Source organism: Centropristis striata, chromosome 19 (assembly GCF_030273125.1).
Source record: "Centropristis striata isolate RG_2023a ecotype Rhode Island chromosome 19, C.striata_1.0, whole genome shotgun sequence".
Taxonomy (NCBI): Eukaryota; Metazoa; Chordata; class Actinopteri; order Perciformes; family Serranidae; genus Centropristis; species Centropristis striata.
Window position 1 is genome coordinate 2,187,176 of NC_081535.1, and position 16,422 is coordinate 2,203,597.

The following is a 16,422-nucleotide window of genomic DNA, read 5'->3' on the forward strand; positions in this document are numbered from 1 at the left end:
CAAAGACGCTCGTCTAAACGCGGACTAAAAACTAAAAAACGCAACGCCACTAGTGTGTTTCCTGTCCAGATCGTCTCCATATAAACGGCCTAAATGAGCCAAATATTTTTTTTGTGTGAGCAATGAAAGACGAGGCGTTGAACACTGAGGGTCTTACGTAGTACTCAGCGTTGAGGCGGGGCAGAGACGCCGCCCTGTTGTGGCCCTCCAGGCTCGGATACGTCTCTGAGTCTGAGGTGTTCTCCACCTGCTTCAGTTCAACATATTCCTGCATGGAGGAGAAGAAGAAGAAGAAGAAGAAGAAGAAGAAGAAATACAATTAAACTAAAACTAATTTTAAAAAAATTCTCAAATTTACGAGAAAAAAAGGGACAAATTTACAAGAAAAAAGTGAGGAATTAACAGGAATATATTGTCAAATTCAAGAGAAAAAAGTGACAAATTTTCAAGAAAAAAGTGACGAATTTACAAAAAAAAAGTGACACATTTATAAGAAAAAAGTGACAAATTTATAAGAAAAAAGTGAGGAATTAACGGGAAAAAATTGTGAAATTCACAAGAAAAAAAGTGACAAATTTACAAGAAAAAAGTGACGAATTTACGGAAAAAACAGTGACAAATTTATAACAAAAAAGTGAGGAATTAAGGGAAAATATTGTCAAATTCACAGGAAAAAAAGTGACAAATTCAAAAAGAAAAAAATTAATTAAGGAGAAAAAAGTGAAAAAACTAAAAAGTGACAAATTTATAACAAAAAAGTGAGGAATTAATGGGAAAAAAGTGACAAATTTACAAGAAAAAAAATGACAAACAGGCAACATTTATTGTGACCTTATTGAATCTGGCACCCAATAAATACCCCATTACAAAAAAACTACAACTAATAAAAGCTAAACTAAAACTAAAGCATTTTCCAAAAAATAAAAACTAATTAAAACTAGCAAACTCACTCTAAAAAATCATTAAAAATAACTGAATTTGAAAACAAAAAATCACAACGTTTTAAAACTAAAACTACTGAAACATCCTGAACTCTGATAACGTTGGCGTGGAGTACCTGAGGTCTGGTGGAGTACGGGACGTCCTCCGACTGGCCTCTCTGGAGTTTCCTCCGTCCTTTGGGTCTCTGCTGCGCTGCCTGAGAAACGTCTCCAGACTGGGAATGTTTGATGGCACTTCTCTGGTTTAAACTGGGGACAAACACACAAATACTGGCAGCTGATCAGTCTGTAGGACCACATATAAGAGATAATAATGAAAACACCAAACTCAGTGTCTCAGTAAATTAGAATTATACATAAGATTTAAAAAAAAAAAAAGGATATTTTAAACACAAATGTCAGGCTTCTGAAAAGTCTGTTAATTTCTATACATCAATACTTGGTTGGGCTCCTTTTGCATGAATTAGTGCATTAATACTTGGTGGCATGGAGGAGATCAGCATACAGCACCATGTTACTATTATAGCCTTCAATGACCAAAAATAGATGCAAAAATAACCCAAAAAGACACAAAAATGACCCCCCCAAAAAAGACAAAATTACCAAAAGAGACACAACATAACAAAGAAAACACATAAAATGACCAAAAAAACACAAAAATGACCAAAAAAAGACACAAAATGACCAAAAAGAGATATTAAATTTACCAAAAGAGAAACAAAATACCAACTGTGGACTCCAAAATTGAACTTTTTCACAATATTCTAATTTTCTGAGACACTAAGTTTTGTGTTTTCATTATCTCTAATCCAGAATCATCAAAATTACAAGAAATATTTCACTCTATGTGTAATGAATCTATATAATATACGAGTTTCACTTTCTAACACTATGTTGACCTGTCTAGTGAATAACTTCCTGTTTGTGTGACGTACATGGCGTCCCTGTTAACCGGGGGGAGGGGGGAGGGCAGGGTGGAGGGGATGGTGGTGGAGGGCAGCGGCTCTGCTTTGGCTTCAGGCTTCGGCTCGAGTGGAAACGGCTGTTTGGGGCTGCAGATCCTCGGCTCCGCCCCATGGATGTGAGTGATGGCCAGAACAGGTCGGAACAACGCTCCCAGTTTACTCTGAGGGACAAACGGCAGAAACCGAGTCATTAGAGGGACATTAAACCAACAACCTGATGGAGGTAGCAGCATAAATAACAACAACATGTATCCTTTAACCCTCTATGGTAGTAGTTCCCAACTTTTTTCTTGAGGGACCCACATTTTTACCATTGTAAACTTTGGCGACCCCCCCCATTGTCCATTGCTTCTATGAAGCCGAAATACCGCTAGGTGAGGTTACCGCTAGGTGAGGTTACCATTACCACTAGGTGAAGTTGCCGCTAGGTGAGGTTACCACTAAGACGCTAAATTACCCAAAAAAGACCAAAAAAGTCACAAAATTACCTTAAAAAACATGTGAAATTACCAAAAAAGATGCTAAATTACCCCAAAAAGTCACAAGATGACCCAAAAAAAACATAAAATTGCCAAAATTGCCAAAAAAGACGCTAAATTACCCCAAAAAGACCAAATAAAGTCTAAAAATGACCCCAAAAAACTTTTTTTAACCGTTTTTTTGTCTGAATGTTGCCTGTAGGGCATTGAACCAACAACCCATTGAAATGAATGTCTTCAACAGTGAAGGTTTACTCTCCTATCAGTAGGAATATATATATATATTTTTTTTTTTACAGGAAATTACGTTTTGAGTGAGTTTTTTGTGGCGCATAATGGCGAAGCTGTTTCCTTTGGAAAAGTATTGGAGGTCATGTGACAAATCAAAGCATTGCTATTGGTTCCCTATACTCTTCCCTCTTTTTTAAAGTATTGCATCACTCAAAAAGATGCATTGTAGAAATTTGACAGGCCAAAAATCTCATATATAAGGTGCTTAAAAAAGACATTCAGACATTATGCACATTAAATAAATAGTCAAAAAAAAGATAATAAATAGCTTAAAGGTCAAAGATAAAGTGGCCATGGATGCAAATTATGTGTTATTGTCCATTTAGTGATGTATTGCTGCAGGAAAGAAAGTGTTCTGTAGTCTGTTTGTCCATGTTTGTGTGTTTGTGTGTTACCTGAGGTCCTCCTGTGGAGTTCTGCTGCTGGAGTCTCTTAACACACGTCTGTTTATAATAGTCAAAGATCATGAGAGCAGCGTAGACTTTCCCCACCGTCAGCTCATTGTCTGCAGGAGGAGAGATTAGAAACAGGATGTTCCTCCATGTGGACAGTAGATGGAGCCAGAATAAAATATAACAGAGATCTGAGCTGCTCTGACAGGTTAACAGTCATTAAGACTCATTATCACTTGTCTGTTATTGAACCATCAAAGTGTTGAGAAGAAGGAAAAGTTTGTGTTGAAAACAAGCTGAAATGACGCAAAACTACACTGGCAGGATGTTTAACCCTTTGGAGTTTGGGTCTATTTTGTTGGTTTTTGACTCTTTTTCATTCTGTCTGTATATGCAACTTAAATAATAATCACCATGTCATGCTGGTAGCATCTTTTTCAGCTCAACCTCATTATTATTTATATAATTTTGACTTACTGGATCAACACACAAAAACACACACATTTTTTTTTCACAAAAAACACAAATAAAAAATATACAAAAAACACTTTTTTCTAAAAACAAAAATCACACAGAAACAACCATAAACACACAAGAAACACACAAAAACACACCAAAAATACAAAAAAAAATCCATAAAAAACACACATAAAAACACAGAAAAAAACACACAAGAAACACATAAAAAATTCAAAAAACACAAATAAAAAACATACTTTTTTAAACAAAAAACACACAGAAACAAACAAAAGATACATAGAAACACACCAAAAAATAGAAAATAAAAAAACCCATAAAAACACACAGAACACAGACATAAAAACCATAAAAAACGAAAATTACAAAAACACACAAAAAAAAAACAGATGAAAACACAAAAAAAATACAAAAAACACACAAAAAATAGCCCAAAATTACACACAAAACCAGTAAACACAAAAGATTGCATTAAACATGTTGCAACACTGCAAAATCTGCAAGTTTCTGCAAAAACAGTAAAGTCATGTTCCACTTGGTGGTGGTGATTTGAACCTTTGCTGAAAAAGAGTTGAGGCTCTAAATGTGACATGGAAACTTGTGTAAAAGCCAAAACTTTAGAGTTGAGCTGACAGCAGGAAACATGCTGCTGAACCTTTTTACCTCATGAAGAAGTCATTAGAGTTAAAAACTTGTTTTGATAAATTCAATAACAGACAGAAACTAGAGAAGAATCTCTCAGCATCTCAGCAGGTTAATCTAATTTATGACATCCTAAAAGTCTTGTTTTCTATTTAGCTGGTGTCCAAAACAAATCAAATACTTTACAGAAATATGTAAACTTGTCTCAGCATCTAGACATTTCATTGTTAATTCCAGACTGAAAGAAAAATAAAATAAAAGTATCTCTCAGCTCAACAGACTCTTTAAAATGTTTCTTTTCTTTTAGTAAAATAAAACATGTAGGGAGTCAAAAAGACAAGGCAGACAGAAATAACCAGGAGGGAGGTCTGTGCATGTTGCTAAATAAAGAATAACCGGAAAACTAACAGGAAGAGGTCAACAAGGAGACAAGCAAACAACTGGGGGTGTGTTCCAATACGCTCACTACCAGGCTATTAATGCCAGGGAAAGATTTAGTTTGTCCCAGTTCAATGGATGTCAAAAGCACAAAAACACCAGGATGTCCTACTGCATCTGGGAGCATTTTATAGCACGTGGATATTCTGACCTAAAATTAATGTACAAATAGACGTTAAACAATACAGCAAGTAAAAACTGTGCTCCGTTTCTCCACCCACAGTTGTTTCATCAAGTTGGTTTTATGTCGTCTTGATTACTGTTCAGTTGTTTGGTCTGCTGCATCAAACAGGCTTTAAACAAATTACAAGTGGCTCAAAACTATCTGCTAAATAATTACTACTCAAGACTCCTAAATATTTTTATAATACTATAATTTAGAATTTTAAAAGACAAAAAATGACGAAAAAAAGACACAATATGACCAAAAGACACAAAATGAGAAGACAGAATGACCAAAAAAAAACCCCACAGAAGACACAAAATGACAAAAAAAGACAAAAAATGACAAAAAAAAGACATAAAATGACTAAAAAAGACACAAAATGACAAAAAAAGACATAAAATGACTAAAAAGACACAAAAAGACATAAAATGACTAAAAAGACACTAAATGGCTAAAAAGACACAAAATGACCAAACATAGACACAAAATGACTAAAAAGAGACACAAAACTACAAAAAAAGACACAAAATGGCTAAAAAGACACAAAAACACACAAAATGATGAAAAAGACACAAATGACCAAAAAAAGACACAAAACGACTTGCAAAAACACGAAAAGACATGAAAAGGATTCAAAAATGGACAAAATAGCCCAATAAGACTCCATAGAGTTAAAAACATGCTATAATGTGATTCAGTAGAACTGAACCAGAACCAAACAGAACCAGAACGGCGTCTCACATTTGGGCGGCGTCACCAGCAGGTCGACAGTCTTCTGCGACAGGTTCGGCCAGACTCGGTTGATCTCCCTCTTCAGGTCGGCGTCACACAGATGCTGAGCCAGAACGCCTGAGGAGGAAAAAACAAAACCACGTCACATCAGATCACATCAGATCACTCTGAGACCAGAGCTCCAGGGCTCTGGATCCAGTGGATCCACTGGATCTAGTGGATCCAGTGGTTCTCGTCTCTCACCGGAGGCCAGTTTGATCTCCAGCGCCGTGCGGATCAGAGCCATCAGCGTCGACGTGAAATGAACCGTCTTGTCTTCAGCGATCGGCATGTTCATCTTCACCAACCGCTGAGGGGAAGGGAGAGAACGGGCGGGACTTAAATCAGATACAAATAGGCTGCAGCTGGAGGGTTGATGATGTCACTATGGGTTGATGATGTCACTACGGGTTAATGATGTCACTACGGGTTGATGATGTCACTACGGGTTTATGATGTCACTACGGGTTGATGATGTCACTACGGGTTGATGATGTCACTACGGGTTGATGATGTCACTACGGGTTCATGGTGTCACTACGGGTTGATGATGTCACTACGGGTTCATGATGTCACTACGGGTTCATGATGTCACTACGGGTTCATGATGTCACTACGGGTTAATGATGTCACTACGGGTTGATGATGTCACTACGGGTTAATGATGTCACTACGGGTTGATGATGTCACTACGGGTTTATGATGTCACTACGGGTTGATGATGTCACTACGGGTTGATGATGTCACTACGGGTTGATGATGTCACTACGGGTTCATGGTGTCACTACGGGTTGATGATGTCACTACGGGTTCATGATGTCACTACGGGTTCATGATGTCACTACGGGTTTAATGATGTCACTACGGGTTTAATGATGTCACTACGGGTTGATGATGTCACTACGGGTTCATGATGTCACTACGGGTTAATGATGTCACTACGGGTTAATGATGTCACTACGGGTTTAATGATGTCACTACGGGTTGATGATGTCACTACGGGTTGATGATGTCACTACGGGTCGATGATGTCACTACAGGTTTAATGATGTCACTACGGGTTAATGATGTCACTACGGGTTAATGATGTCACTACGGGTTGATGATGTCACTACGGGTTGATGATGTCACTACGGGTTCATGATGTCACTACGGGTTCATGATGTCACTACGGGTTGATGATGTCACTACGGGTCAAATAAAAAGGAGAGTTGTTTGGTTCCACGTTGAGGTGGAATGTGGTTTTTGTGATCTGCACCCTGAAACTATCTCACATTTATTTTATTTATCTTGTGAATTCACAAACAAACTCAAACTTTGCAAACATAAATATTCTCACTGGTTTTACTTTATAAAGATGAGTCATATTTGGCTGTTTTGATCACTAAAAGAAGGATGCTGATGCATATTTTCTTATAAATATATATATATATATTTTTGCCAAATATTTTTGTACACAAATGCAAATTTTCAAGTAAAAGAAAACATGTATTTTTGTTGAAGTCAGAATTTGAACAGTATATCTCAACTCTATACTATCGTTTCTCGTGAAATTCTGGGAAAATATATCGTCCGAAAGAACGTGTTATGTTGACAGAACTATATGTAACTTGTGAATTTCTTGTTTTATTTGTGAAACAATCTCAAACCAAAGACATTAGAGAAGCTGAACCAGCCACTGTTTGGCTTTCTGTCTGTTATTATATTATCTTATTGCTTGTTAATCATTTCCAGTCAAATCTTTACTCCGTTTGTCAATAAATAATGTGACTCTCGGCCTCCAAACACGCTGTTATTTGAAGCCAACAGCTCTAAAGAGATGAATCCTTGCAGCTCAGTGCTGTTTGTGCTGCTGCTGCTGTTGCTATGTTACTATTGCAAATCCACCGGAAGTGAAGCGTGCATCTGCTAAAAGCTGAAATATGATTAAGTTGTGATGCTGGAGAACATGCTAAGCTCTCTGTGCTGCTGCTGCTGCACGTCTTTGTCCTGGAAATAATAAAGACTTGAGGCCTGAGGAGAGAGAGAGAGAGAGAGAGAGAAAACTACCCTTCACATCACTACTGGACTTAAAAACACTGCAGCTTCACATTACTCAGATCTTTTTTTACTGTTTGTATATTAAAGAGCTTTGGCTTGGTGAAATAATTCCTCTCCATGCTAGCTGTAAAGATATTAGTGCGACCACACTGTAAAAAGTAAATCCACATTTATCATCACTTGGTGCAAAAATGCATTCTACACTGCAAAAAACATGAAGCTTACCAAATATTTTCTATTTATATCTAGCAATAGAATATTTATTATCTTGTTTTGAGTATAATTTACTTACTGACCATAGCTTTATGTGCTTATTTTAACAACGTGTCTTTTTGTAACAGAAATGAGTGAATAACCTCTTTACAGGGATTTCAGTCTTGACTAAAGCACTAAAAAAAAGACACAAAATTACAAAAAAAGACACAAAAAGACAAAAAAGACACAAAAATGAGACAAAAAGACAAAAAATAGACACAAAATGACTAAAAAAAGACACAAAATGACTGAAAAAAGAGACAAAAAATAGACACAAAATGACTGAAAAAAGAGACAAAAAATAGACACAAAATGACCACAAAAAGACAAAAAGACAAAAAATAGACACAAAATGACTAAAAAAAGACACAAAATGGCAAAAAAGACACAAAAAAGAGACAAAAAGACAAAAAATAGACACAAAATTACAAAAAAAAAGACACAAAATGAACAAACAAAAACAAATATTTTTATTATGTAACAAATTGAGTGAATAACCTCTTCACAGGGATTTCAGTCTGGTGTAAAGACTTGTTTTTAGGATTGGCATTGTGAGCTTTTTCATGCTTTTCAATCTATTCAACTGTTGAATATGGTGAGTTTTTACCTAAAATTTTGGCTCCAGTTGAGAGTTTCAGTTGCATGGAGTTTAAATGTTATTTCAAAAGCATTTTCTGCACCAAAACGTGCTCGTTTCAAGTATTTCTGGCTTATTTTAATAAGCTTTTCAAGCCACGATTGCTCAAAATAAGCATATTTGGATTTATTTTAAGACATCATTGTTTTTCCAGTGCCGAGATATTTTTACTTATTTAAATAATTCTTACTAAGAAACATTTACTTACTACACTGGCAGATAATTTGACTTGTTTCAAGCATGTATTTGCTTTATTCTAGTTATTTATTTCTTATTTTTTGTCAGTTTGTTTTGCAGAGAAGTTCAGCTGAAGCTAATAAATAATACATTCAAACCGTTAAAGACATAATGTGTAAGTTTTTCCTACTAAATAATGTATAGACTCATATAAAAATAATCAAGTGGTGTCTGTGTCTGTATTTATTCTGTTTATTTTGCCGTATTCTCGACATAAAAACAATATTTTATCAAAAATAAATAAAGAACTCTACCAGTGATGTTTAAATAGTTCCTAATAAACCATTCCCAGTTACCTTGCTTCAGTCATTTCTAACATTTTCAACACTTTCAAACATTTGCAGGTTCTTGCTTCTCCAATGTGATGATTTGCTGCTTTGTTTCTGTTTTATATCCTTATAAAAAAGACCCAGAATCTTTGGGGTTTGGACTATTTTCTAGCATTTTACAGCCTAAATGATTAATCAGTTAATTAAAAAAGTTATGGCCCGCCTAAATTACAGTGTGCTGCTTGCAACTAAAATCTAGTAATTTACTCGTAACAATTGCTCGGCAGCACAGAGACTCAATTATTATTAATTCATCAGAATTTCTACAGTCGGCTTAGGAATCCATAATGCATCAGACATTAATGGTGAAATGTAGAAATTGATGAGCATAAATCCAGAGCATGCAGAACTCCTGGATCAATGCTGCCATGAGATGATTCATGCATGTTGGAGTTAGAACGGCACACTGACAGGGAGGCTGAGATAGAGATATAGATATAGATATAGAACTGGTAATAAAGGGAAAAAAAAAGACTGAAAGGCGAGATAAAAAACCCAGAAGAATTAAAGTGAAAGTAAAGTAAAAGTAAAAGAAAAAAAGAAAGTAAAAAAGACACAAAATGACCAAAAAATAATGTAAAATGAATTAAAAAGACACAGAATTCCCAAAAAATGATGCAAAATTAATAAAAAAGAGACACAAAATTACCAAAAAACGATATAAAATGAATTAAAAAAAGACACAAAATTACTAAAAATGGATTGGAAGGATGTGGTGAAGATATGCTTTAACTGGCATCTACACATGTAAACTGTTGCAGTTTATCAGACAGATAAAGAAACAGAAACATCATCAAAAAGCATCTTTGCACGCATGCCTGCAGACTCAACACACTGCAAGAAAGGGGATAAAAAAACAAGATAAAAAGACTAAATCTGAGGGAAATTATCTTGCTTCATGGATTTATTGGATTAAGATTATTAAATCTAGAAATAAGCATGTTGAACGCTTAAAATCATCAGGTCACTCTGCTCGGGCCAGTTCATCACTGCTGGCAGCTTTAATTTATCTGGTTTTAAGAGTTAATTTATTATTTTAAGTGTTCAACATGTTTATTTCTAGATTTACAAGAGTTAATTTATTATTTTTAGGACATTTTTTCCTTTTTTCTGACTATTTTTTCCCTGTTTTTCTGACTATTTTTTTCTGTTTTTCTGACTATTTTTCTGTTTTTCTAACAATTTTTTTTCTGTTTTTCTGACTATTTTCTGTAGCCTGGGTATACCCAGACTGCCTTGCGCGCTCGAATTTGATTTCGAACCTCCAGGCGGTCTGGAAACTAAGCGATTTCCCTAGCCCTGTTTTAGGGATCCAATCACAGAGCGGGGAGGGACGGTGAGACGATGACGCGTACTACTCGGCACTTGGAAGCTTTCCGGATCCAACATGGCTGCTGCAGACGCGAAACTCTCTTTAGCTGTAGATGGTGTTTTAAATAGTTTAGAGCGAAAGTTGAAAGGCGAAAGGTCTCTCGGCAGCTCCGCTGTCCCCCGGCTCGTAGCGAGATCACCGGTAGTGGGGCTATTAGCGCCGCACGGGCGGTTTCTGCGGCTCGTTGCGCCGAGCCGGTGAGACCGCTGGTCACCGCCGGTGATCTCGCTACGAATCGGGGGACAGCGGAGCCCCCAGAGACCCGCAGCAGCTTGTTTGTTGCCCATAAAATCAGTGGATGTGTGGCTGAATGACATGAGGGGGAATAAAGCGTGAAAATAAATAATCTTGCAGAAAGCGAGAACTGGAGAAGCAAAGCAGCAGCAACACTCTCTCACAGACACACACACAACAAACATCCATCTCTGTCGCTCTACTACGTCATCTGGTATAACTGATCTGATTGGCTAAGAGCTACCTACAGACGCTTTGATAGACATTCTAAGCGTCCAATAAACGGCTCCGGAGGATCGTAAACCACACCTCCTCTACGGAGAAAAGCATTGAAGGTGTCCAGACCTAATCTCCAATGAGATTTGGTCTGGTGTTAGCCAGGCTATATTTTCTGTCCTTTTATTCTGACTATTTTTCTGTTTTTCAGAGTATTTTTTTCTGCTTTTCTGACAAATTTTTCTGTTTTTCCAACTATTTTTTTTCCTGTTTTTTGACTATTTTTCTGTTTTTCACAGTAATTTCTTTCCTGTTTTTCTGACTATTTTTTCCCTGTTTTTTATCTTGTTTTAAATGTTAATTTCTTATTTCAAGCGTTCAACATGCTTATTTCTAGATTAATAATCTTAATGTAATAAATCTTGTCAAGGTAAATCATCTGTGCATGCAGCAAGATCATTTCCCTCAGATTTACTGTTTGATCTGGTTTTTAAACACCTTTCTTTTTGCAGTGCATGCACATACACACAGGTAGACACGGTGAAGTGGGAGGAAGGAGAATAAAGAAGAAAATAAATCCCGAGAGAGGGTGAAAGAAAGATCATCCAAAACAGAAAAGTGGATGTTCGCCCGGAGAGAGAAGATGAGAGGGTAACGGGGACAGATGTGACTATCAGGGAGAAGTTAACAAGGAGCGAGAGGGAGAAGTAGAGAAACAGAAGACGGGGAAAGCTTTGCTGCTCTGTGTGTCTTTGTTCATGACGATTCACTAAAACAGAGTTATATTTGGATGTGGACCACGTCAGAGCCAGACGGGTTTAGCTGGGGCAAGGGCAGAGCTGCTTTAACTTAATTCATCTAGACAGCTGTGATGCACTAAAACCTTCACATGAAGTGTGAGAGGTGAGCAGCTGCAGCAGAGAATACCTGAGGATTGTTGACTCCACTGGTAGGAAGTCTAGCAGGAGATAAACGTGATGAGAAGAAGATGGAGACGGTGTTCTTGAACGCCCCGTCTCTGGAACCAGCTTCATCAAAAACGCTCCAACTATCGCCATTTTCAAAACAAAAGTTAAAGCAAACTCTTTCTGGATGCTTTCTGTAGTTAATGCACATTGTTTTTATGTTTTATGTCTTTTTTTTATTCTCTCAATTTACTTTTAAACTGCCTCTTTGCTGTTGGTGTTCCATGTAAATATATATATATATGTTTTTTTTTTTTTTTACTTTTTACCTTTATTATTGCTAAAACTGTGTATGGTTCCATATTTTTATTTTTTTATTTTGTCATTGTTTTTGTGTTAAGCACATTGAATTGCTACGTGTATGAAATGTGCTGTAAAAATAAATATGCCTTGCCTTGGTAAGTTATTTCAAGATAATTATAATTTCACATTATAAAGTTATAACGTGAAATCATCACATTATTTCATGATAATGATGTTTTCATGTTATAACTTGATTTATAGCATTAGCCTGCTAGCGTTAGCCTGCTAGCATTAGCCCGCTAGTGTTAGCCCACAAGCGTTAGCCTACTAGCATTAGCCCGCTAGCGTTAGCCTACTAGCGTTAGCCTACTAGCGTCAGCCCGCTATCGCTAGCCTGCTAGCGTTAGCCCGCTAGCCCGTATCAATAACATTGCAGTTAAACAAATCAAATAAATTAATGATTCACATTTTAGTTGGTCTCTCTCAACGGCACCCAGTTGGTCTTGGTCTTGCTAGCCTGCTAACGCTAGCACGCTATGCTCGTTATAATGTTATAACGTGAAATTATCATTGAATATAACGTGATAATACAACAAGCATGTCCAGATGTGTGCATCACTTTTAAGTGTCCTCTGGAAACACTTCTGTTGTGTTGTGGTCTTTGTTTTCTAAATGCTGCTCTTGTGTTGTCAGACTGATGAAGATGTTTTCTCAGTTTGCTTGTGTTTTGTGTATTTTCATGTGTTTTCTTAAGTTGCAGCGCTGTGAGCTCTCAGGGACACCGTATGTAAGCCCCATTTGCAACTTCAGCACCAAATGTTACTCCTTAGTGATTCAGTAACATGGTGTTCCCAATGCAAACCTGGTAAACAAGAATACAGCCACACTGGGTTGATAGTTTAAGCTAAATGCTAACATCCGAATGTTAACATGATCACTATGACAATGTAAACATGTTGATGTTAAGAAGGTAAATTTTAGCGTGCTACCATGCAAAAAAGTAGTTATATGCCAATGAAGCTTCATGAACCATTTCCTTTATTTTCTGATCCCACTAGATGGTGCTCTCTGTTCAACAAAGAGCAGAAAGTTCACTCAATTACCATTTCTTGAGCCTTTTTCTTTAAACCAAACGCGCCATCTAGTGGACTCAGAAGATAAAGGGAAATGGTTAATGAGGCTTCATTGGCACATCACTACTAAATAGCATTAAACACAAGCTACATGTGAGGCTGATGATGTTCACTCTTAGCTAACTGTGTTTATGTGGCCATAAACCAGTAAAGTATTGGACAAAGTTAACTCTGGGCCTGATGAGAAGTTCAGTGATCATCATGATGATCACTAATCATGGTGACAGAAAGAAGGAAATTTCATGGCAATCCATCAAACAGTTGTCGAGGCGTCTCACTCTGAACCAAATATGTCAATCTGATGGTGGCTGATGGTTCAAAATTTCATGGCAACTCACGCAGACATTGAAATCCCTAAAGCTGCTCATCAACAGGCTGTAACAGAGGAACTGTTCGGGGAGGACCAAAGTTTTAGATCTTCTTCACTGGCAGCTACGCTACAGGCCAAAAGTTTGGAAGAAACTTAAATTTTCTGGCTTTCTTAAAAACCAGTGTGTAATGTGTGTATTTCTGGATGTGTTTACTACATGATCAGACTTTACCTTTATTGAATTGAACCATTTTCCTCCATTGACCTTTAGGTAAACATTGATGTTATCAGACCATTGGTGAATAAATGTTACCAAAAGAAAAGAAGGGCTTAGTTTTAGGGTGGAGGAGATTAGGAAGAGTCACAACTTCAGTTCAAAAGTTTAAAAAAACAAATCACAGTTTGTATTATTCACTTTAGCTCTTTGGCTTTTGAGAGTTTGGAGACAAAAATGACCAAAAAAGACAGAAATTGACAAAAAAAAAGACATATAATGAGCAGAAAAGACGGAAAGTGACCACAAAAAGACACAAAATGGCCAAAAAAAGACATAACATGAGCAGAAAAGACGGAAAGTGACCAAGAAAGACACAAAATGACCAAAAAAATATAACATGAGCAGAAAAGACGGAAAGTGACCAAAAAAAGACACAAAATGACACAAAAAGACACAAAAAAGACACAAAATGACAAAAAAGACACAAATTGACAAAAAAAGACATAAAATGACCAAAAAAAGACACAAATTGACAAAAAAAAGACACAAATTGACCACAAAAAGACGCAAAATTACCAAAAGAAGACACTAAATGACAAAAAAAACACACAAACTTTTGGATCCAAAAATCCCAATAAATCTCAACTGTGTTCATATCTCTGACAAAAAAAACCCCAAAGACCTGATAACCAAAGACCTGAGTCAACATGTGTTCTAATAAGTGACTCTTCATATCAAAATCACCTTGATTCTGTTGCAAAGTCTAGCAATGATGATCTTTTTCTGTAAAAAATTTGATCTTGCTTCCAAACTTTTGGCCTGTAAACGGCTCCTGAGAAAATATTTGTCTCTTTATCTGCTTGATGTTTGACTCTCCTCTCCTGATAGTCTCTAACTTCATCTCTCTGCTGTTTGAAGCTGACCAGGTAGAGTATAGAGCTGTAAACAGGGTTGAAGAGAGCTCTGAGACGGCCATAAAACCAAACCTACGAGCTAAAAGAGGCTCATTAAAAACACTTTGTGGGGACGTGTCAAACATTATAGCTCGGCCCTCTGATCTATTTTTATTTCTAAGCTTCTCTGCTGGATGGAGTTTACAACAAAGCCTTGCAGAGCAGAACAAGACGAACAGAAAGAACAACACTGACAGAAGCCTGGAGATGTTTGACAGGAGAAGCAGGAGAACCAGGAGGAGGAAGAGGAGGAGGAAGAGGAGGAAGGAGTGGTTCTACCTTATAGGCGACTCGGGGCGGACATTTCTTCCCCAACCCGAGAGGAGGGGACATGTCCCGGAGCATCTCGTACATATCACGGTAATTCATGCGGCCGCTTCCCGGAGGGAAAGATGGTAGGAGGAGGAGGAGGAGGAGTTCCCATGTGAGGAAGAGGAGGAGGAGGAGGAGTAAAACGGGGGTTGGGGAGGAGTTATAGAATAAAAAAAAAGTGACAATGAGAAGGAGGGGGAGAGAAGAGGGAGAACACAGAAATCCTTGTTAATAAGATTTCCAGGAAATCATGATGTGGAATTCCATCCTGGTCGGGTTTAAGGAGTCAGGAGTGGATCCCGGAGGAGGAGGAGGAGGAGGAGGGGGAGGAGGAGGAGGAGGAGGTTTTCCCTGTGCAGAGATGCTGGATGGAGGATCATGGTGAGATATATGCTGGTAACAAGAGAGCATTTATAACGAAGGCTTACTGCAGCGAAAATCCATCTTTTAAACCATCTGAAACAAGCTGAAGGTTTGTTGGTTGGCTCTGAAAAGTTTGTAGGTTGGATTCATTCAAAGTTTTAGTTGATGGCAACTCATTCACAGCATAAAAAGACTCAAAACGTCCATAAATAAATTATGCCTTTTCAGTAGATTATTATGGACACTGGATGCATGTGTGTTGTCAAGAAACTATAACAATTTTGAAAGTAAAGATTTTTAAATTTTCATTAATTCATTTGTTTTCTTCCAAAGAACACTGTTGGGTTGTTCAGGGATTTTGGGCAAATTTTGGGCTATATAAATAAAATTGACTTGACTTGACCTTTTCCATATGCTGACTTTGTCACTCTTTATACCACATAATCTGACTACATAGTGAATTACTTAATGAGACTTTGATTTGTGAAATTGGTGGATCTTTTCAAACAATCTGAAACAAGCTGAAGGTTTGTTGGTTAGTTGTAGTTTGGATTCATAGAAAGTTATAGTTGAAGGCAACTCATTCACAGCATAAAAAGACTCAAAACCTCCATTAATAAATGACGCCTTTTCAGTAGATTACTATGTAAACTAAATGCCGCTCATTGTGTTTTAATTTTCATTAATTCATTTGTTTTCTTCCAAAGAATAGTGTTAGGTTGTTGAGGGATTTTGGGCAAATTTTAGGCTATATAACTAAAATTGACTTGACTTGACCTTTTCCATATGCAGACTTTGTCACTCTTTATACCACATCATCTGACTACATATAGTGAATTACTTAACATACGTATAAATACAAACTGTGAGACTTCATTTTGTGAAATTGGTGGATCTTCCCTTTGATGCACAACATGGTCTAAAGTAACCCGATATGTATGAGTTTTTATGTTCTATATCTTTGCAATAAATTATTTTCATCATTCAGTATTCCAGGTTTTCCTCAATTAGTTTGTTTCTGATCATCATACATCCTAATTTTAT

At 37.0% G+C, this 16,422-nt stretch overlaps 1 protein-coding gene across 1 annotated transcript in view; it reads right to left on the bottom strand.

Annotated features, from left to right (window-relative positions):
* cacna1bb (calcium channel, voltage-dependent, N type, alpha 1B subunit, b) overlaps positions 1-16,422 on the bottom strand; it is a 336,559-nt gene that overhangs the window by 21,079 nt on the left and 299,058 nt on the right. Inside the window, exons 41-46 of the mRNA XM_059357455.1 lie at positions 5,767-5,872; positions 5,533-5,640; positions 3,072-3,181; positions 1,877-2,067; positions 1,058-1,190; positions 158-268 (exon numbers count right to left, since the gene is read on the bottom strand). Of these exons, the coding sequence (XP_059213438.1) occupies positions 158-268; positions 1,058-1,190; positions 1,877-2,067; positions 3,072-3,181; positions 5,533-5,640; positions 5,767-5,872 (759 nt within the window). The remainder of the gene's footprint in view (positions 1-157; positions 269-1,057; positions 1,191-1,876; positions 2,068-3,071; positions 3,182-5,532; positions 5,641-5,766; positions 5,873-16,422) is intronic.